The sequence below is a fragment of the Gymnoscopelus microlampas genome, assembly GCF_963454915.1.
Source record: "Gymnoscopelus microlampas genome assembly, chromosome: 12".
Classification (NCBI taxonomy): domain Eukaryota; kingdom Metazoa; phylum Chordata; class Actinopteri; order Myctophiformes; family Myctophidae; genus Gymnoscopelus; species Gymnoscopelus microlampas.
Genome location: NC_139949.1, coordinates 38,923,074 through 38,945,802, shown reverse-complemented (window position 1 = coordinate 38,945,802; position 22,729 = coordinate 38,923,074). Strand labels below are relative to the sequence as shown.

The window sequence follows — 22,729 nt, the reverse complement described above, 5'->3', positions numbered from 1 at the left end:
TGTGTGTGTGTGTGTGTGTGTGTGTGTGGGGGTGTAATCATATGATATGTTACAGGTGCAGATAAGAATACTTGGGGTCATCCTTTTGTGAAGGCCACATCCTTCAATGAGGACGTTTAGTTAATTAAGAAAACACCTGAAGACAGACATACTCCCTTTTGAACAGCAGAGATAAAACAATCTCTTTCATTGAATAGGAGCTCAAGGTCTGTTCTTATGGAGAGAGACTTTATGAAACACATGCCTGTGAAGCACTCTCAACATGAATACAAGGTGCGTGGGGTTAGATTCTCTATTTTGACATAATTTAGTAGAGTGCTTTTCACACTTTTGAATTACAAGGATCTCCAATTGGGTATGCAAAAGTTAGGTCACAGACCCCCATAACTCAGAGAGTATACAAGTGGAACCAAGTCGACCCTACACTCTCAGAGTTACAGACCTTTTAAGAGTCAATTTAGTTACAAACTACAATTTAGCTGGGGACCGGTATGTAGGACTGTCAGAAATTGTAGATTATTTACCGGGCCAGATGTCATCACTGACGGGCCAATTTTGGCCCACCACCTAACACTGGTTAAAGGCAGACTAGGTAGCTTTTCAAATCTGTGTGTGATGTACACCCCCTCCCTCCCCTCTCTGACAGGTATCAAAGTGATTGCTGTCTTTGATGCATTCAGTGATTAGAGAGAGCACTAATGAGTTTCACACTTTTATGGTCCAATCAATCAACTTAGTGCACAACCCCTTTGTAGTTCAACAGGATCAATTAAGAGCTCCGGCCTCTCCCCCCACAGACTTTTCAGTCCCTGCAAAGGGATGAATGTCAATATAAACGGTGGAACATAAACAGTGGAACAAAACCAAAATACAGCCAGAGGGATATGTATTTCTGCAGGAAAACACACCAGCATAATTATATACAGTAGTGGCTGATAGAAAAAGCAAAAATAAATATATATATATTTTTCATTTAGGCTCAAAGTTACCTAGTCTGCCGTTAACCTTGAGAGTTCAACCTGTTGCACTCTTAGAAATAAATAATGCCGACGTAGCCTTGTGGATGTTTTGGGGCCCTGAACCAGCGTAGCGTGAGGTATTTCTACTCAGTCAGATGAACAGCATCAAATAGTAAGTTCTATAAACAGTGTTGATGGTGGATGCATGTGGAGCTGAAGGTTCTCTGTGCAGACATCATGGGTGAGAGTGTGTAGCAACACACTGTAATTGTTCATTCATTGTGTGTATCGAAGCGAACTAATCCACTTAGAAGTTCACGTGAAGGAAGAGGTTTTAGTGAAACTGGTGCTGAGTAAATTATGAAGAGTGACACAGTGGTTAACAGAGAGGGAAGTGGAAGTAGTACAGAAACAGACAGGCAGGCAGGCAGACACACAGACAGACAGACAGGCAGGCCTCTGGCCGAGAAAACCAAGAGAATGAGACACATTCACACAAAGCGAGAGTGACGCAGACAAAGACATCTAGGATATAGAGAGAGAGTCAGGCAGGCCAACGGTACGTTTTTTTTTAAGGAGTGGATTCCACTCTGAGCTTCTATGGTGCATGGTCCAACTTTTACAGGTTCTGTAAAGAAAAAGACAATACGGAGAGAAGAAAGAGTGAAGAGTGAAATCCTATGAAAATTAAGACAGGGAAGAGAGGATGATGATGTTTCTGCAGATTCTCCTCCTGTTGGCCGTTCTGTGCTGCTCAGCCCAAGGTAAGAATCCCTCTAATGATATAATAACAATTAACCCATTAAGGCCTGAGGTTCCGATTCTACAAATGTCTACTAAATCCTAACAGTTTTTTGAAAACATAAACCTATGTTGCTATATCAGTGGTTCTCAAACTTTTTCATGTCAAGGACCTCCAAAGTTATATGTATTTAACCACCGACCCCCATCTGAAGATATGTTGTTCCAGGGACCCCCCCAGAAGCAAAGATTTGAGTTAAAAATGTTTGCTTTAAAAAATATATATATTGAAAGATTTGCACCAATTTTCTACAGTAGATTAAAAAAGAAAAGTACATCTACAAGCTCATAGCGCAGCACTGAGTGCAGCACTTGTATATCTGCTATTTTTTTAATAGCCAAAGTATAAAATAATGGTTTAAGTGGTTACACAGATGTGTTCCCGGTCAATGTGAGATTTAAATGCGAGTTCTGAGGTATTGAATGTTATCAACTTTTACCCTGGGGCTCACCTCTTGGTTGTGAGCTTGTAGATCGGCTATTTTCAAATAGCAACATTTTTAAATAGGGCTGAAGTGGTTAATGTATGTTTTGTGATAATAATCCAAATCTTCAAAGTAACTAGTAACTAAAGTTGTCAAATAATTGTAGTGGAGTAAAAGTACAATGTTTGCCCCTGAAATGTAGTGGATTAGAAGTAAAAGTATCAACAATTTTACATACTAAAGTAAAGTAAAAAATACCTCAAAATTGTACTTAAGCACTGTACTTGAGTGAATGTACTTAGTTACTTTCCACCACTGGTTGATACTGAGATAATGTGAGAGCTTATTATAAATACATTTTCTTGGAGACTTCAGCAATAGAACAGGCCTCCTTGAGTCTTAATCCGTCCCAATTACACACACTGTTAAAGAAAGAAGCTTACAATCTACTTCATACACAGATTTGCACAAACAATTGCATGTGTACCAAATAAACACATTCTTTGGGTGATAAATTCCATTTATTCTATAATTTAGCTGCTTGTATTAACACTGTCTGTATAAGCCTTTTTCCACCTAATCTATAACCATGTGATCCTGTGGCTGCAAACTTTTCCTCAACCCTTATGCCTCCTGTAACCTCCATGGGTTCTCACTGATATTATCACTATTTCCTCCTCCTAAATTGGCGTTTTTTTTAGGTAAAAAACGCATGAATGTAAACGAATGTAGTGTAGAATGCAGTGGTGTAAAGTAACTAAGTACATTTACTGAAGTACTGTACTTAAGTACAATTTTGAGACTACTTGAGTATTTTCAATTTCCAATACTTTTACTTCTACTCCACTACATCTCAGAGGCAAATATTGTACTTTTACTCCACTACAATTATTTGAAGATTTTAGTTATATTAACCACTTCAACCGTATACATTTCGGCCATTTGAAAATAGCCGATCTACAAGCAACGCATTGTGAGTTTGTAGATCTCCTATTTTCAAAAGATTTGTATACACTTGAAACTCATCATCAGTCTTCAGACATCCAACATGATTACTATAGGAGAGCTGGTCGACTGTTCTCTCCGAATATTCCACTTTGAAATAATGGTAATGTTGAATTTAGATTATATATTTTTTGCATTATATGGTTGAAATCTTGAAACCCTTGACGTTGCAGCAACCACACGCACACACACACACACACACACACACACACACACACACACACACACACACACACACACACACACACACACACACACACACACACACACACACACACACACACACAGACTGTATAATGTATCTACATGTATATGGTAGGTTTGTTTGCTATTTTGTCTTGTTGCTGCAATGTCAACGCGCTGAAACCCAAGACTTTTACTCTCTTAATATACTTTTGGATGTAACGATACAAATCTCAAATCTTGATTTCAATCTTGAATATTAATTTCTAAACAGTTGTTTTTATCATTGGGTCCAGTCTCCTGACATGACCATCTGTTTTTACTGGGTCTGTCTTCATGTATGTACTATACCATACATAGGCAACTGGCGGCCCGGGGGCCACATGCGGCCCCCACTTAATGCGGACCGCAGGTTCATATCGGAAGACTGATATATTATTGATTCAGCTGTTACAATTCCAGACATGCAAACATGAGCCGCTTTAATTACTTCAGTCTATATTAGTAGTGACTAGTATTAAAATTCTATTGTCTTTTTTATGTCCAATGTATTTGTATTTAAGTTCATAAAGTTAACATAAGTATAACTAAATGCATTTGAAATTAAATAAAAATGTTACTTTTCAGGATTCCAATTCAAAAATAGCAAAAATAGCAGATCTACAGTACAAGCTCAAAACGCGTCGCAGTGCGATGCGTTTTGAGCTTGTAGATCGGCTACTTTTGCTACTATTGTGTGACATAGAATGGCAAAGTATGGCATTAATTTAAGAACAAAGTTAAAATACAGAGGTGTCGGCCCTCTGCAGTGAGTGTGGAAATATAGTGGCCCTCTCCATCATAAAAGTTGCCCATCCCTGTACTATACGTACCGTCAAAAGCTCACACTCACGTGCTTGACGTCACCAAACGGATCACTATGTACAACCAAAAGGAGCTCTTTTACATAGCCTTGTGTACGGCCAGGATATGTGAAGTGAAACTCTATGAGTGTGATAACAGTGTAGGTGATTATCTTTGGCATGTGAACACAATATTTTTACAGTAACATTCTATATCCGACGCTCTTTTGCATGTAACATGCCTACATGTAATAATGGAGGTTCTATGAAGATCACCATTTCCATCTGGCCAAAGGAGATGGAGATCGACACTAGTCTCCACAATTGTTCTTTTTCTCCAGTTCGTCAATGTGAGAACGATGCCATTGGGATGTTTTGAGTATAGTTAGGCTTTACCACAGAACAACTGCATTGATTTGTGTGGCTTTGTTGACAAACTGCACACATAATGACTTATATCGATTTGACTTATAGCTAAAGACTGATTGATGGATGGATGGATTGATTGGTAATAGATAGAGAGATAGATGAAGACATACATCTATAGGCCTATGTTTATTTTTTTTTAAAAGCATTTCATGATTATAAACCAGGTATGATATTGTCGCTGTTGGGTGGAAACCTTGTTTGTCCAAAACATACTTTTCAGGAATTGGAGAAAAGAACCTCTCATTGGTTCAATATTTATACGTATAAAACCCACAGACACACACTTTCATGTTCACTTTGCAATGACTCTTCACTCCTCCTCCTCCTCCTCTTCCTCGCCTCCTCCTCCACCAAGTAAGCAGGAGGAAGTAGAACTGAGAGGAGGAAGTGGGAGAAGCACACACACACACACACACACACACACACACACACACACACACACACACACACACACACACACACACACACACACACACACACACACACACACACACACACACACACCACAACCGCTACTACCACACCACAAAGCCCTCTGACCAAGATAGTGGGCGAGTGCATCTGTGTTATGATACTGGAGATGTTTATGTGAGCGCACTTAGCAGCAAGGCATGTGTGTGTGTGTGTGTGTGTGTGTGTGTGTGTGTGTGTGTGTGTGTGTGTGTGTGTGTGTGTGTGTGTGTGTGTGTGTGTGTGTGTGTGTGTGTGTGTGTGTGTGTGTAAGGCATGTGACATGTATGCACAACTTAAAGGAGCACTTCACCCATTTTCAACATTATCTTCATACAATTGGTGTTGCATTAAAAGGGTCCCTGGCTAATAAGCCTTATATGCCTTGATACATAATAATTGCCCTCTATAACTAAAATTAAAAATGTTGTTTCAGAAATAGTTAATCTTTTACTCAATCGGGACAGCGCCCGTCCGTCGCAAGTTGATGATGTAATTTGCCCATGTGTGATCTAGCCCTATGGAATTTATGGAATGTATGTGCAAATAAAAAACAACTTAACACTTCCTAAGTATGAGCTCCTAATATGAGCATCAAATCAATATTTTGATATGTTTTATTAGCACATACATTCCATACATTGAAGGGCTGCACCACACATGGACAAATGACATCATCAACTTGCGGCGGGCATTGTCCCTCTGGAGTAAAAGATTTTCTAAAATTAAAAAAATATTTAAGGTGTGTTTAATTGAAGATTTTAGTTATAGAGGGCAATTATAAAGTATTAAAGCATATTTGGCTTATTAGCCATGGGATCCTTTCAAAAAAGACATTGACCGAACCCGGCGTACCGATGATGGCGCTGGTAGGCAGGTTCTTTCTTAAATGGCCACAGCCCACCTCTAAGACACAGAGAGAGTGAACAGAAACGGTCTGTGCTGTCTTCCACACACACCGGCCGATTTCTAATCAGTTGCATGGCAGCAACTCAATGCATTTATGCATGCAAACATGGCCAAGACAATCTGTGCTGCAGTTTATACAATCAGCATGGGGAAGAAATGTGATCTGAATGTAGCCTGAACCCTTGATATGAGGCAGGATGGATACTTTCCTTCATGTGGTGAAAAGTAACTAAGTACATTTACATTTCAGTGCAATTTTGAGGAATGTTTTACTTTACTCGAGTATTTAAATTTTTCAGTACTTTTACTTCTCTAGTTACTACTTTGTAGATTTTGATTATTATTACAAAACATACATTAACCATTCTTGAGCATACCTGAGCGTATATTGAGCATGATTGAGGGGCAATTGAAGACACAGTATCTACAATATATCTCTTATATGTCATCATGATTTGTGTGCATGGGGATCTCATCTTAAACAAGCTCAGTGCTTAATGAGTCTCCCAGTTTAGTAGACCTTGTATTGTGAATTTGTACGTCCATGTACTGTTGTTCTCATGTCTTACTAAATAAAGTACATCAATCAATCAAACAGTATAGCTGAAGATCAGTTGTGACAGGGTATAACAGTTGTACAGGCTTTTCCACAGTGACTCCATTAGGGCTGAAAGTGATGAGGTGAAAGCTTTTACGATTACAACAGAGTGTATATTCTCACTGGCTGTCATCACTGACTTCACCTCTGCTTCAGTGTGTGTGTGTGTGTGTGTGTGTGTGTGTGTGTGTGTGTGTGCGTGCGTGCGTGCGTGCGTGCGTGCGTGCGTGCGTGCGTGCGTGCGTGCGTGCGTGCGTGCGTGCGTGCGTGCGTACGTGGTCCCCTCCCAGAGAAAATGTGTTTCCTGGATCAGAACGCTGTTTTTTCGTCAGAACCCCCTCCCTACACAGACCCCACACACACACACACACACACACACACACACACACACACACACACACACACACACACACACACACACACACTTCCATGGAAGCCCTCTATAGTTCTCATTTCCCTTTTCTCCAACCTAACAGCTCTAAATACCACAGAGACAGAACTGTCCTGATTACCAAACCACCAGAGTGTTGATATGGCTCCCAACTGCCACACATTCACCTAGTCACATGATCTATCTATCTATCTATCTACAGTATCTATCTATCTATCTATCTATCTATCTATCTGTCTGTCTGTCTGTCTGTCTGTCTGTCTGTCTGTCTGTCTGTCTGTCTGTCTGTCTGTCTGTCTGTCTGTCTGTCTGTCTGTCTGTCTGTCTGTCTGAAAACCTGTTCATTACCAAAAGTTTCAGGTATTTGTGTTTGTGTAAAAGTCAACCGGCAGTTCTCAATTCCTGAAAATAAGTTACCTACCCATCATTGCATAGACAAACATAAGTACAGTTTCAAGCTTTAATTATCCTTTATTATATTAGGACTCTTCAACTCTTCTTACTATAAGTCACAGGTATACTTCATATCACTGCAGACAATCTTCCAAAGCATATGTTTTCAGTTAGTTTATTTGTTAGTGGAATATACAGTATCCCATTCTCATTCTGCAAAGCCCAGCACAGCTTTTAGTTTTGACTAATCTGATTAGAAAGGTTATATAATCTAAAGTAATCTCATTATAAATGAACTAATGCTGGTTGCACTTCCAGGGGGCCCAGCTGATTCTGGACACCCAGAACCATGGCTCGTCAACCAAAGCCTCTTGGTAGAAAATCACTTGATGTTAACCAACTAACCATACCCTATACTATAGCAATGAGATTTTCTGTTGTTAACAAACTAGCTAGAGAGCTTGCTGTTAAGGAATGCGACACCTCTAAGTGCCCACTCTTCCGGGTGCCCACCTTTCCCTAGTTCCCACTCTTCCTACTAGTGCCCAGTTATCCCGACATTGTATGTCTTGTCTTGTCACTTAATGTTAAGACACTTAATTAGAAAAACGCTTGGTCAGCTCCTTGCATTTTGGGCCCATGGCCCGGGTGCATTCCAGCAGTCTTGGTGTGGTGTGTAATAATGGGGAGGCACCTGGGCCTGTACCTCATTGAGCACCTTATTCCAACCAGGGGTGACCTGCGACACCGGAGGCCACCCCATAGAACCGCCTCTGGTGCTGTTTACTCACACTGTGTGTAAACAGCACCAGTATGTCATACAGTATGTACTTCGGTTACTTTGGGTGACTTTTCATCCCCTGCACGACTATGACAACTAAATGAACACACAGCAACAGGTTTTGAAAACAGTTTCAGCTCCATTGAACCGACCAATCAGGACGGTTGTTGTTAGGACGTTTCACTTTCAGCCACAGAGACAGGATCTGGAAGCAGTATAGCGTGAGTGGCTTCTTAACGTGGCGTGGGAACATGGAGGGATCACGTACACGCGTACATGCACAGTGCCCGAGCACCACCTGCCCCATATCACCTTCACAGGAGAAAGTGCCCTTTTTTTATGCCCACATCGTTTCTCTCATAATTACGCACAGCAGCAGAAAGAAAGAGCCCTTCCTCAGTGTTTCTGAGACATGTGTGATGTCTGGTTTTAGGACCTGCCTAGCAGTGTTGATTTCGTCGACTAAAACTATGATGAAAAATGTTGTCGACTACCTTTTTTCACTGATGAAAAGTAAATAAAAACTAAATAAGAACTAAGCTACGATGACTAAAACTAAGCCTAAATATACTGAGAATTTTGTCAACAAATAAAAACTAGATGTTATAGGGAGGGACTATGGAGAAGATGCAGTAGAACTAAAAGACAAGTCGTTAGCTTGGGTATTGCCCTGTGAAAATCGCAGATCTACAAGCTCACAATGCGTCGCACTGCGACACATTGTGAGCTTGTAGATCGGCTATTTTCAGCATCCAACCAAGTTATGCAACCAAGTTATGGAGGATAATTTGTACATTTTTGACTTTTACGCACCTGTCGCTAACCCTTGGGGTGTGCATCGGCCTCCTTCACAAAAGCATGCAACCAAGTGAAAAATCAGCCATTATGACGCCCTCAAGGCCTGCCAAAATACATTTTAGTGGACTAAACCAACTGTAGATTGAGTTAAAATACTTGCTTAAATATGCACACTTTGCAGCTAGCACAGATAGCTCTTGTATCCTCTTATTATGTTGTTGAGCTCCTGATTATTTTCTTTCCGACTTGTAAACAAGCCAGTGAATGAAATCAAGTGTTGCTGGTGGAATACAAGAACGCCTTGTCCCAAAACACACTCGCCACGGGTATATCCGGCGGCCTCGGCCAGCGAAAAACATAGGGGCGAGTGTGTTTTGGGGCGAGTGTGCGTTTCTCGACACACACACACACACGCACGCACGCACGCACGCACGCACGCACGCACACACACACACACACACACACTGCACCAAACCTCTGTTCCCCCAAGAATAGGGATGCTGGGATTCAAGTGGTTAATGTAAAAAGTAGAATAATAAAGTTCCTATATCTCCGATGACTCCCTAGGGGTCCCGGACCCCCTGTTGAAGATCCCACCTGGCCTAGACATTAAGAAATGCTTCATGTCATCTGTGTCTCTGTCCCACTATAGAACCGAGTCCTCCATCAATGCTTCTGAACTCCGGCTCTCTCCCAAACCGCTCTGAGGTTGTTCTCACCGCCGGCACGGATCATAGCTTCACCCTAGGGTGTCGTGGCGATGGCTCTGCCATCTCAGTGAGTTGGACCAGCACAGCGTTTAAACTGCGCTATAACAGATTGACAGACTCGCTGACAGTCAGACCTTTGGATGCCAGACACACCGGGACGTACAGCTGTGGGTACCTGAACCAGAGCTTGAGACACTTGGACTCATGGGTTCACATCTACGTCAAGGGTGAGATATGACTTGAAGTTTGCTGTTGGATTATCAAATTGTTGGCTAGTTTTGGACGTTACACTGCATAAATATGTTAATGTTTATGAACCTATACCTATGTCTGTACCCCTGTTGGCCACCAGAACCTTCTCTCCCACTTGTTTGTCCTTCTCCAAGTCCAGACATTCAGAGAACAGAATAAAAAGGTTAACGCTGCAATACGGTTTCTGACCACTGGAGGGCAGCACATATAGTAGCTTCATGTATTTGAGTAAAAATACAAGACATACAGTAGGCCTCTTGTTGGAGGGCAGTAAACTGGCTGGTGACTGACTACCCGGCGCAGTGTTTTCTCTGAGTTTCCAAACTTTCCACACAGGCACTATGAAAACACCCTGTTAGCTTGTATTGCTGTGTTACCTTACCAATCATGGCACCCATGCAGTATCTAACTGGCAAACAAAAAATATTATGTCCCACTTGCCCTTTATTTGGAGAACCACCCAGACCTAATTAGTGGATGAAATAAAATCTGTTGAGGAACCTGTACACTAAAATCTGATTTGTGGTGTATCATTTGAGCATAATATAGAGAAATATTACATATTTTTGCATATTTCGCAACTTTTCGCATATTTCGGACCTTTCCGCATATGCTTCATGCAATTTCACCGCATAAAATCACATAAAAACCCTGCATATTTCATCCCAAAATCAAGGATTTTAGCCCGCAAAATCAAAGATTTTAGCCCACATAATCAAGGATTTTTGCCTGCATTTTTCTGTAGGGTCTAATAATAAGTTTATGTCAGCTGGCTGCTATTCATCAATACCTCTACATTAGAGGGGGGGGGGGGTCATTAGAATCAATGTTATATCCTTGTGAAATAATAAAAACACAGACTTCATCGTCCCCTCTCCCTTTCCTACAGATCCCGCCCCCTCTGCCAACCTCTTTGTCACTCCAAGGAGTGCCCCGTCCTCCTTGAAGGACGGGCAGGACTTCCTGTTTGAGTGCCTGCTGACCGACCCCACCGCCACCGACTTGGGCTTCATGATGCAGGGGGACGTCGCCAGAGGACGAGGAAGTCTCCTGAGCGACATGAATGTGACCGTGGACCGCCACAGAGGTGCCCTGATCAGGGACATGAAGCCCGGCAGGGGCAACTATGTCTGCACTGCCAGCAGAGACGGAAAAGAATACACCTCCAAACCTGTGAGCATTGTGGTGACACCAAGTAAGAACCCTCAATTGATCGATCGATCGATCGATCGATCAATCGATCAATCTGTCTGTCATGTATCTCTGTACACTTGGCCCTGTGCAGCTCATTTAGTATACATCCAGTGGTGTAAAGTAACTAAGTACATGTACTCAAGTAGGCTACTGTGCTTATTTTTGAGGAATATTTACTTTACTGGAGTATTTCCAATTTTCAGGACTTTTACTGCTACTCCAGTACATCTCAGAGGCTCAGAGGATCTACAAGCGTGTAGATCTGCTATTGTAGATCTGCTATTTTCAAAATAATGTTATGCATTTGAAAACGTGTGAGATGGGGCATTAATTCTGAAGAATGAGTTCTTTCTACTTTTGGTACTTTAAGTACATTTTGATACCGACACTTTCGTGCTTTTGAATTTCAGACTTTTATTTGTAACAGAGTGTTCCTACATTGTAGTATTGATACTTTAACCCCCCCCCCCCCCCCACCAGGGTTGCGGTCCCCTCCCACTGTGTCTGTCTCTGAGAAGGAGCCGGTCCGTATCGTGGGAGAGAAGATGGACATCACCTGTATCACCAGCAACCCCAACCACTTCTACACCGTCACATGGACTCACACACACATACAGGTCAAATGACTCCCATAATGAGAAGAATACATCCTAGATATATCTTATATGTTACGTATACGGTATTATCTTCCAAAATGTGTACAGCATTATCTGATTGTTGTCCTATCTGTGCAGGCACTGAATGTGACTAAGACAACGCGTCAGTATGTGCAGCCAGTGCTGTACATGAACAAGACCGTCTCTGTGGCGGCTGTTGAGCACAGACACGGCGGCGTGTACACCTGCACTGCCATTAACGAGGCCGGGGCCGCCACTGCCACCACTACACTGAGTGTACTGGGTAAGGGAGTAGGGCTGTCACGATTACAAATTTAAGTTGACGTTTACTTGTCACTCAAATAATTGCGATTAACGATTTAATTGTGTGTTTGGCGTTGAACATTGGAACATGTGAATACAAATTTAATTTCTGTTTGCCTTTTAGGCTTCGTAATACACTATTATACATGTACTTCTTAAAAATAAATTGGAGAACTTCTTCCACCACTGGACAGAAGTCGTGCTGATGTCCTTTCTCTCTTCTCCCCCTCCTCTTGTCCTTCATCAGACGGGCCCTACCTGAGGCTCTACCTGCAGCCTGTGCAGAATGCTAACATCAGCACTCACTCAATGGAAGAGAATGGGTCTGCCGCGCAGGCTAGCGTTAGCAGAGATCTAACGGAGGTCTATGGAGGAGGCACTACCAAAGTGGAGGTGAACGGAGGACAGGATGTAAACCTGATGTTGGTGATTGAGACCTATCCTGCCCTCCTCTACCAGAGATGGACCACACCGTCACACCTCAACACCACAACGCACCTGGAGAGCCATAACAACAGGTCACATTCACTGTTATTATTAGTTATCAATATTAGTTAGTTGTAGTAGAAGAAGTTAGTAGTAGTAGCAGTAGGGGAATACATTATCATAAGTGTAATAATGAATAGCATTTTTATGGCGCCTTTCTAAATACTCAAAGCGCTTTACAGTGGTTAATTCATACAGGGGGGGCATTAGGAGGTGAAACGGTAAACACCAGCGTCCTCACTTTTCCCACATTCACACACCAATGGTGGCAAGCTAGCGCCGACCGACTCATTGGAGGCAATGTACATGTAGGGTTCAGTATCTTGCCCAAGGACACTTCGACATGTGGACAGGAGGAGCCGGGATTCGAACCGCCGACCCACGGATCATTGGACGACCTGCACTACCTCCTTAGCCACAGCCGCCCAATTATAGTAGTTGTAGTTGTGGTCTAGTACTCCCCTGCTCAAAAAAGCTTTCTGTCTTAGGTCTGCAGTAGTGACCAGGGTTCCAATCCCAGGAAAAAAAATCTCCATGAATTCAAGGCTTTATGGGGTGTGTAATTGATAGAAAATAAGTAATATTTTGTGTGAACTACTCCTTTAAGATGGTGTGTTGTACTGTAGGTATAAGGCCAGTTTGCTGCTAATGAGAGTGCGACCTGAAGACAGAGGGACCTACACCCTCCAGTACTCCACCCCGTTCTACAACAACTCATACAGCCTCCACCTGAGAGTTTACCGTAAGGAACAAATGCCTCTCCACACATTAGAATTATAAGAATTAATATTATTATTATCACAGATAATAATGAATTATTAATTATATTATTATAAATTAATTATATGATTATTACAGTACATTAGATGGAGAGCTATACTGGGATATATTGGCAATACATTGGCACTGGTGTGCTAAGGTCGTAGATCAGCTCATCAGAGTCAATCTCATGGTGTAACACAACCTTTAGTGTATTATTGTTATTGTTCCACAGATTCATTATTCATATTTGTGATTAGAAAAAAAACTATTTTGTTATTATATTATGGTTGATGTGTTCATATTGCCTGTCAGCCGATCACATTGTCTTTAGCATGGCTCTTATCCGATCACATTGGCATTAGAATGCCTGTCAGCCAGTCACAATGTGACGTCAGAAGAACTAACTGTGGTATAATTGTCATTATTCCAGAGCCTCCCAGTGCTGAAGTTAGACAGAGCAATGGCAGCCTGACGTGTCACAGCACTGGATATCCCTTACCCACAATCCTCTGGTACATCTGCCCAGCTGGGGTCACAGAAACGTATGTCCAATCACCAATTTTATGTTATGTTATGTTATGGTGGGGGGAGTGTAGCGCCCAGGATCACTTAGATAATTGGCAAAATTCAATAAAATAAAATAAAAATCTATAAATTGACCCGAAAGTAACTACAAAACAAAGTATTTCCTTGTTTACGGTAATGAAAGTATTCCATAAGTGTTGCGCTGGCCGTCCGTCCAGTGCAACACGGTCACCTCGGAAAACAAGGAAGTGTTGATCAAATAGAATACATTTTTGGTTACTGCATTGTCTATTTCTCTCTTCAAATGTTTTCAAAAACAGTTGAAGAGAGCAACGTTTAGTTGTAAATGATATTGTGTGTTTGTTTACATGGCTGACATGTTGGAAACAGCACAGAATTCAAGTAGTGCAGCAGGTGCTCTGAGCCTTTGATTAGACAGCGGTCTGTTATTGAGCTCATCGGTCATTATGCAGAAAGAACACACCGCTGAATTCAGCGATTGACCAATCAGAATCAAGCATTCAACCAAGCCCTGTAATAAGTTATGTTATGTTATGTTATATTATGTTTTCCAAAATGACAGGTGTGGCGATGACTCCACCTACCGGCTTCCAGCCACTAATCAGACCAATGAGACGGAGGACGAGGTACAGACACAACTGTTGCTGCCGGCGACTACTGATAATGTCACAGTAGAGTGTGTGGCCTCCAGCCATGTTGGGACGGCTCGTGACGTTTATCGGATCGTGACGCGTCACATACGTATGTATCACAGCAACGCACAGAAGTACATTTTCAGTGTGTTTTATTTAGAGTCCGGCCGATATATCATATTGGTGTATCAGTGATAATTGTTTTGACGATATCGGCATCGGCAATTAAGCAGCTTTCCAAAATATCCCATTTACAAACTCACAACGTGTGGCGATGCAACGTTTTGTGAGCTTGTAGATCTGTATTTTAGCCTAAGTGGTTACATAAAGTTTAATATATAATATACTTAAGACTTGTGCTTATCACAAGTCATTTGTTGGTTTGTAAGTTAAATGTTCTCAAATAGAAACTTCAATCAAATCAAATTGAAATTTTTCAGAAATAAAGATCGGCATCAGATCCAAACATCTGCCATTGGTCGGGCTCTAGTTTTATTAAAGTCTTTGTAAAAGAATACCCACAGTAATATTGTTGTTGTTGTTGTGGTATAGCCTATAGGTGTTCTTTCAGTAATATTGTTGTTGTGGTGGTATATAGGTGTTCATTCAGTCACCAAACAAGCTGATGGAAACTTCTCTCAAACTGTAATTGGAGTGTCCAGCATGGCAGCTGTCCTATTCCTTCTCCTATTGGTTGCTGTTTATAAGTACACACAGGTATGTTGGTCCGCTTTTAGTCTGTAGTTGATATCTTTTTGTCTGCAACAAAGCAGCTAGTATACGCCACTGTCGGTTGAGGTTGGGCCAATAGTTTAAAGTGCTGCTATTTTAACGTATTCTTCCATCATCTCTCTCTCTCTCTCTCTCTCTCTCTCTCTCTCTCTCTCTCTCTCTCCTTGCAGAAGCCCAGGTATGAGGTCCGTTGGAAGATCATTGAGAGTAGCCATGGTAACAACTACAGCTTCATTGACCCCACCCAGCTGCCATACAACCAGAAGTGGGAGTTCCCACGAGACAGGCTGCGTTTGGGTAGGCGGTGTTTCAACTGTCCAATAAAATGTAAAATCAAAGTAATATATGGTCGCTATACTGCCTCCCCGTTGACAGTCGGGGCGCCTGATGGAGGGGAAAGGAACTGGTTGGAATAACGTGTTCCTTCCACGCGTTACGTCCTACTGGGGAACCTCCCCCCTGTCAGGTGTTAAGAAGGCTAGTTGGCTCTCATGCATTGAAGGAGGCAAGAGCTTGGCTCTGGGCTCCCTAGGCTGGCAACGGGAGTGTAGCAGGACAATTGGCCATGGGTGAAAAACAGCCCTTGAAACTGACAGTGTGTGTGTGTGTGTGTGTGTGTGTGTGTGTGTGTGTGTGTGTGTGTGTGTGTGTGTGTGTGTGTGTGTGTGTGTGTGTGTGTGTGTGTGTGTGTGTGTGTGTGTGTGTGTGTGTGTGTGTGTGTGTGTGCGCGCGCGTGCGTGTGTGCGTGTGCGTGCGCCAGGTGCTGTGCTGGGTGCGGGGGCGTTCGGTAAGGTGGTGGAGGCCACCGCTTACGGTCTGGGAAAAGAAGACAACACCCTCCGCGTGGCCGTCAAGATGCTCAAACGTCAGTCTCACACCTTTCATTCACATTCACCTATCTCTCTCTAGTACTTTGAAGTGGCTGGTATTTTGGCCTTACAGTGTACATCTCTGTATGGGATATAACTTCCTCTCCTTAGCCTCATAGCATAATTGCTTAAGTCATATTTTTAAGGTTTTCAGGAAAGAAGAAATTAAAAATTGTCTTAGGCAAAAAAAAAAACGTTTTGACTAAGTCATGTTTATCTGCCTTTATTTATATCTGCCCAACTCTACTCCCCTAACACTACTGATTCACCCTGCTTTATTGCCTATGTCCTCAGCCTATTAGAATGCTTGTTACACTCAAAATCATTTCAAGTCAAAAAGTTGACTTAAAATCACTTTCTGCCTAAGTCATTGTGGAATGTAACAAGCATTCTGATAGACTGAGGATACAGTACATAGGCAATAAGACACAATGAAGCAGCAGTGTTAGGAGAGTAGTAGGCCTAAAGTTAGGTAGAATTTTTTCTTTGGCCAAAACATTACTTAGGCAATTATGCTATGAGGCTAACGTTTTTAAACGCTATTTATGATGATATTCTTTGTTTGGTGTGTGTGTGTGCAGCAAGTGCCCATTCAGAGGAGCGGGAGGCCCTTATGTCGGAGCTGAAGATTCTGAGCCATCTGGGTTACCATGACTACATTGTCAACTTGCTGGGTGCCTGCACCCTGGGAGGTAGGGAGACATTTTGTGACTTTGGACTCTGATTGTAGTGTAGATTAATTCTGCCATTGTGGTCTGATCGTAGTGTGTAGATTCTGCCGTTCTCGGCAGTTCGAGCAAGAATCACCAGTGTTGAGGAACTGTGCTAATCACCAGTGTTGAGGAAAATAGCTGAGAAAGCGTTGTGAGCTTGTAGGGACTTTTCAAATAGTCAAAGTTTAAATAGGGCTGAAGTGGTTAATGCATGTTTTGTAATACATAATCAAAATCTCCAAAGTAACTAGTAACTCAAGTTTTCAAATAATTGTAGTGGAATAAAAAGTACAATATTTGCCTCTGAGATGTAGTGGAGTAGAAGTAAAAGTATTGAAAATTGCACTTTACTCCAGTAAAGTAAAAGTACCTCAAAATTGTACTTAATTACAGTAGGCTACTATGAGTAGTACATGTACTTCGTTACTTTACACCACTGATGTTACCTTTATGTACCCCGACAGGCCCCATGCTGATGATAACAGAGTACTGTAGCCACGGCGACCTCCTCAACTTCCTGCGGGGGCGTGCCCAGATGTTCCTGGACACCATCTCCAGTGTGTCGGTATTGGAGGAGGACCGCGAGTTGTACAAGAACATGGCCGCCCAGCAGGCACGAATCAGGACGTACGTTCACATTCCAGTGGTGGAAAAAGTGCTTAAATGTTGTACTTAAGTAAAAGTATCAATATACTGCAATGTAGTTTCAAAATCTACTTGAGTTAAAGTACAAAAGTATTGGCATCAAAATGTACTGAAAGTACCAAAAGTAGAAAGTACTCATTATGCAGAATGTCCCATTTAAAGTTTTCTTTCAATACCAGTCACCAGAACCAAGATCTGGTGTTTTCAATGAAACATGGTTAAAATGGAGTTTGAAGTTATGGGTTTGTATAGGAAGGGGGCGCGTCTGTTAAAATGAATATCAAATTTCGAAATGCTGAATCAAGCAACTTCAAAAACTGCCTGGGGCACTCACAAAAGCCTGAGTAGACGATGCAATGACCCCATGTTTGAAAGTGAAATATCCCTTTAAAAACTTTAACAAAACACAAAAAAGGGCTCAAATCAGGACCTATACTCCCTGACTCTGTGGAGACCTGTTCACAGTTCTACTACTTGACATTCAAGCTTGTTGTGTATTGCAGGGACAGTGGTATCTCTTGCGGTTCAGAGGTATTTCAGGAGATGCTTCCGATGCAGACACTAACCCAAGGTAAAACACGCACGCCACGCACGCACGCATACACACACACACACACACACACACACACACACACACACACACACACACACACACACACACACACACACACACACACACACACACACACACACACACACACACACACACAAACGCGCACGCACGCACACACATTCTCAGCCAGTTGTATATGGAACGAGCGATACGAATAGACGTTATAGTGTTGATGATTGTTATGTTGCTCTGGGTATGAAACATACTGTCTCTCTCTCCAGCAGACAGTCAGTCAGACAGGCGGTCAGACAGCTGGTCGCTGGACGTGGATGACCTGATACTGTTCTCCTACCAGGTGGTCCAGGGAATGGAGTTCCTGGCCTCCAGAAACGTAAGAGAGATGCATGCAAAGACACGTACTGTAGGCCAGGGGTTCTCAACCTGTGTGTGTGTGTGTGTGGGGGGGGGGGGGGGGGCTCCAGATGACAGTGAAATGACAATTTAAGGACTTTTAAGACCTTTTTAGTACCTAAAAAAATCAAGAAGAAAAAAAGAAAAGAAAGACCATCACTGCATCAAAGGTAAAAAACAAACTATACTATAAAAACTGGTCAAACATTGGCCAAATAGTCAAATAATATAAGAAAGAGGTGAAATTATTGAAAATAGCGGATCTACAAGATCACAATGCCTCGCGTTGCGAGCTTGTAGATCTGCTATTTTCACAATATTTATCTCTGGAACCGAGTCAAACTAAATGTAATGCCTCAACTTCTACAATGCTTGTCAGGGTGGGGGATCCCCAGTTCAAATATGATGATTTTGGGGGGTCACGGCCTGAAAAGGTTGAGAACCACTGATTTAGGCTACATGTACTATACACAAACACTCGTGTACACAAACACTTGTGTACACACACACACACACACACACACACACACACACACACACACACACACACACACACACAGTGCACATATATGCCTGCATATGTGTGCATACTCAAAGGTGCATCCACGCACGCTCAGGCCGAAAAACACGATTGTGCACAAACAAAAACACAAGCAAATACATACAAAAACTTGTTGATGAACATGCAGAAATGCGCTCGTGCACACACACGCACACGCACACACACACACACACACACACACACACACACACACACACACACACACACACACACACACACACACACACACACACACACACACACACACACACACACACACACACACACACACATGTGCGCACACACACACTCACACACAGTTATCTCCCACTGTGCCCAGTGTATCCACAGAGATGTTGCAGCGAGGAACGTTTTGCTGACAGATCACCGCGTGGCTAAGATCTGTGACTTCGGCCTGGCAAGAGACATCATGAATGACGACAACTATATTGTTAAAGGAAACGTGAGTTAAGCTTAAAGAGACACGATTTAACATGTTCATGACGGTCAGCATATTTGACCTTGTATAAATTAAACGTGGGGTGTAAACGAGAAAATCTATCTACACACAACTCAATAGACTCGGTAGTTAATTTGACCACCAGAACCGTGGTCTGGTATGACCAATGGTTCCAATCAAGCATTATCATTAATTGCTGAGGCCAAAATTGTGCACCATTTGATCTGCATCCTTTCTGCCTGTATAATTACAGTGATTAACCGTTTGAATATCTGTTGACTTTATTCAAAATAAGCTCTTGTCTGGTCATGATGAGTAATGAAAGGCAAAAACATGTTTTAATATGTATTTGTATTCTGCTTTTTTTTATTCATCTATTTCTTTATTACTGTTATTATATCGCTAAATTATGATTTACTTTTTAAATGTGTTTATTTATCTAAATTGTTATCATAGGCTCGTCTGCCAGTGAAATGGATGGCTCCAGAGAGTATCTTTGAGTGTGTGTACACGGTGCAGAGTGATGTCTGGTCCTATGGCATTCTGCTGTGGGAGATCTTCTCACTGGGTAGGACACAGCTTTCATTAAGTTTAGATATATATTTAAAGGTTGAACTATATGCCTTACCTGCTGACTTCACTTAATCTTTTGAAAATAGCAGGTCTACAAGCTGTAACTTTACTCTCTGTCCATAAACAGGTAAAAGCCCCTATCCAAATATCGCTGTGGATGCCAATTTCTACAAGATGATTAAAGATGGCCGCCACATGTCTCGGCCAGACTTCGCTCCCCCAGAGCTGTAAGTATAAAACAAAAAAATAGACAGCAAACTGGTTCTGGAACTGGAATGCATTACAAGAATCATCTCCTCTCATCTACAGTATCTCTTTTCCACCCCGCCACTCTCCTCTGATTTCACCATTTCCTCCCAAGGGGCAAACTCCCCTTTGTTGGAATTTAAGCTCAATTCCGGGTTCTCGTTCAGCCTGCTGCTCCTATTAATGGCCCAGCAGATGTTGCTATTTCACCTTCTACTGGTCTCAATAAGATATAATCTCAACACAACTGAATGAGGTTTTTTGGGCGGACTTTATAGTATACTTGATTTTATTACCTTAGGAAACCTTTTCATAAACACTTTTATGTTTTCAAGTCTTTTTTAAATCATCATGATATGCGTTTAGTAAATTATGGTCCCATTCATTTTTTGATTAATTATAAAGTAGGGCATGTTTCTAGGGTTTCTACTGGTTCTACAGAGTAAAGACCCGCCCTTGCTGCGTTTGCGGCCAATAGCATTAATTTCCCGGTTGCATTTCGGACCGGATATAGAAAAGATGATTTGAAATCGCTGAAAAACAGGCTTCAAAATGGGTCTGTAGAAACCAAGGGGCGTGACTTTGTCCATCATTTTTACAGTCTATGTTTACTCCCCAGCTATCAAATAATGACTCACTGTTGGAGTCTGGAGCCCACCGAGCGCCCCACCTTCAGTGCCATTGGACAGCTCATAAAGAGGCTCCTGCTGATGACCAACGATGTCCTGTCAAATCACAGTTACCAGGTCAGGTAGTTCCCTGGACAGAGTGTGTGTGTGTGTGTGTGTGTGTGTGTGTGTGTGTGTGTGTGTGTGTGTGTGTGTGTGTGTGTGTGTGTGTGTGTGTGTGTGTGTGTGTGTGTGTGTGTGTGTGTGTGTGTGTGTGTGTGTGTGCGCGTGCGTGTGCGCGTGCGTGTGTGCAATGCGACGCATTGTGAGCTTGTAGATCTGCTATTTTCAAAGGATTTCTATGCATTTTGAAGAAAATTGTGACATGGGAGATTCTGCATGACGAGTACTTTTACTTATGGTACTTTAAATATATTTTGATGCCAACACTTTTGTACTTTTACTGGACGTAGACCTTGTAGTATCAATACTTTTACTTAAGTAAAACATTTGAGTACTTCTTCCAGCACTGCAGGTAGTTCACTGGACAGAGTGTGTGTGTGGATGAGAAAGAAAGAAAGAGGCAAACAAACAAACAAAGACACAAGGCAGATGATAGATGGATAGATATCTATTCTATTCATCATTAATTTGTTCCGACACTATTGTCTTCCCTCAATTTTAGCCAAACTACTGGAACCTGCATGAAGGAGTGGCAGCCAGGAGAGAGGCATGGGAGGTGGATGAGGAGGAGTGCAGAGAAGCAGGAGGTGAAGCACTGAAGAAGGAGGATGAAGCCAAGGAGGTCGCCCAGCAAGGTGAACCTCCACTCACATCAGACAGCCAATCAGGGAGAGAGCAGAGAGGGTCAACTGCTAGCTAAAAATATCCCTGTTTGTTCCCTGTTATCAAAGTTATTTCCAGTGGTGTAAAGTACATTTACTCAAGTACTGTACTTAAGTAAAATTTTGAGGTATTTTGACTAATCGATAGAAAACAGTTTTTCTTTTGGGTGAACTATCCCTTTAACTTCCAAACAGACTGCCCCAAACAGACTGGATATACAGGTTTTCTAGCAATTTGTAGCAATTGTAGAAATATTAGACCTTAATTTAACATTTTGGAAAAAAATGCCAATTTAGCCTATCCTGTTACCCTTGAGAGCATGACCTGTCCTTATTTTCTCCTAGCAGCTATCTGACTCCCACTTGTTTGATTTCTTCCCCTCCAGAAGCCAGAGAGGAAGAACCACTGATGATGACGACTAAGAATGTCACCAACGTCTACCAGCACTGCTGATGGCCAAGGGCAGAATCAAACTATAACGGATCATTTTTATATTCAACTGTTGTTTGGCTAATGTTAAAGCCAAGGATTCAAAATAGTTGTCTATACGGGGGAGAAGGGCCCTATTTTTGGAGACAATGGCAAAGTGGCGTGAAGATCAGTCAAGTGAGTGGGTGGGACGTGGCGATGATCTTTTGGTATTTTCCGGACCAGAGAAGGGTTGGAGGTATATAGGGTAACCTACAGTACCCCAAAATAGGACCCAAAAGTGTCAGTTTCAGACAATTGCAGCATTATGGAATGTATGTATACTGTGTGTGTGTGTGTGTGTGTGTGTGTGTGTGTGTGTGTGTGTGTGTGTGTGTGTGTGTGTGTGTGTGTGTGTGTGTGTGTGTGTGTGTGTGTGTGTGTGTGTGTGTGTGTGTGTGTGTGTGTGTGTTTGTTATATTGTCAAATCTATTCAAAATCAATTTAAACTATTACTGTAAAACTTGTGGATGTCATTATGGCATAAACAATAAGTTGAAGGGTACATTTCCGCAGGTTCAAATCATGCATATTTGAAATATGAAATACATTTTCTAAAGCATTATTATTTTATTAACCTTTTCATGTTTTGGAAACC

General features: G+C 42.0%; 1 protein-coding gene across 1 annotated transcript in view; it reads left to right on the top strand.

Annotated features, from left to right (window-relative positions):
- The first annotated feature begins 1,548 nt into the window (after positions 1 to 1,548).
- Positions 1,549 to 22,729, top strand: part of csf1rb (colony stimulating factor 1 receptor, b) — a 21,732-nt gene continuing 551 nt past the window's right edge. The window contains exons 1-22 of the mRNA XM_084074626.1: positions 1,549 to 1,723; positions 9,617 to 9,901; positions 10,816 to 11,121; positions 11,601 to 11,737; positions 11,855 to 12,020; positions 12,288 to 12,558; positions 13,153 to 13,268; positions 13,719 to 13,830; positions 14,397 to 14,575; positions 15,065 to 15,183; positions 15,369 to 15,495; positions 15,959 to 16,063; positions 16,649 to 16,759; positions 17,245 to 17,407; positions 17,929 to 17,996; positions 18,260 to 18,369; positions 19,271 to 19,393; positions 19,847 to 19,958; positions 20,091 to 20,190; positions 20,829 to 20,955; positions 21,503 to 21,635; positions 22,049 to 22,729. The exon at positions 22,049 to 22,729 is cut by the window's right edge and continues 551 nt beyond it. Coding sequence (XP_083930752.1) covers positions 1,666 to 1,723; positions 9,617 to 9,901; positions 10,816 to 11,121; positions 11,601 to 11,737; positions 11,855 to 12,020; positions 12,288 to 12,558; positions 13,153 to 13,268; positions 13,719 to 13,830; positions 14,397 to 14,575; positions 15,065 to 15,183; positions 15,369 to 15,495; positions 15,959 to 16,063; positions 16,649 to 16,759; positions 17,245 to 17,407; positions 17,929 to 17,996; positions 18,260 to 18,369; positions 19,271 to 19,393; positions 19,847 to 19,958; positions 20,091 to 20,190; positions 20,829 to 20,955; positions 21,503 to 21,635; positions 22,049 to 22,116 — 3,096 coding nt within the window. The 5' untranslated portion in view covers positions 1,549 to 1,665 and the 3' untranslated portion in view covers positions 22,117 to 22,729. The remainder of the gene's footprint in view (positions 1,724 to 9,616; positions 9,902 to 10,815; positions 11,122 to 11,600; positions 11,738 to 11,854; positions 12,021 to 12,287; positions 12,559 to 13,152; positions 13,269 to 13,718; positions 13,831 to 14,396; positions 14,576 to 15,064; positions 15,184 to 15,368; positions 15,496 to 15,958; positions 16,064 to 16,648; positions 16,760 to 17,244; positions 17,408 to 17,928; positions 17,997 to 18,259; positions 18,370 to 19,270; positions 19,394 to 19,846; positions 19,959 to 20,090; positions 20,191 to 20,828; positions 20,956 to 21,502; positions 21,636 to 22,048) is intronic.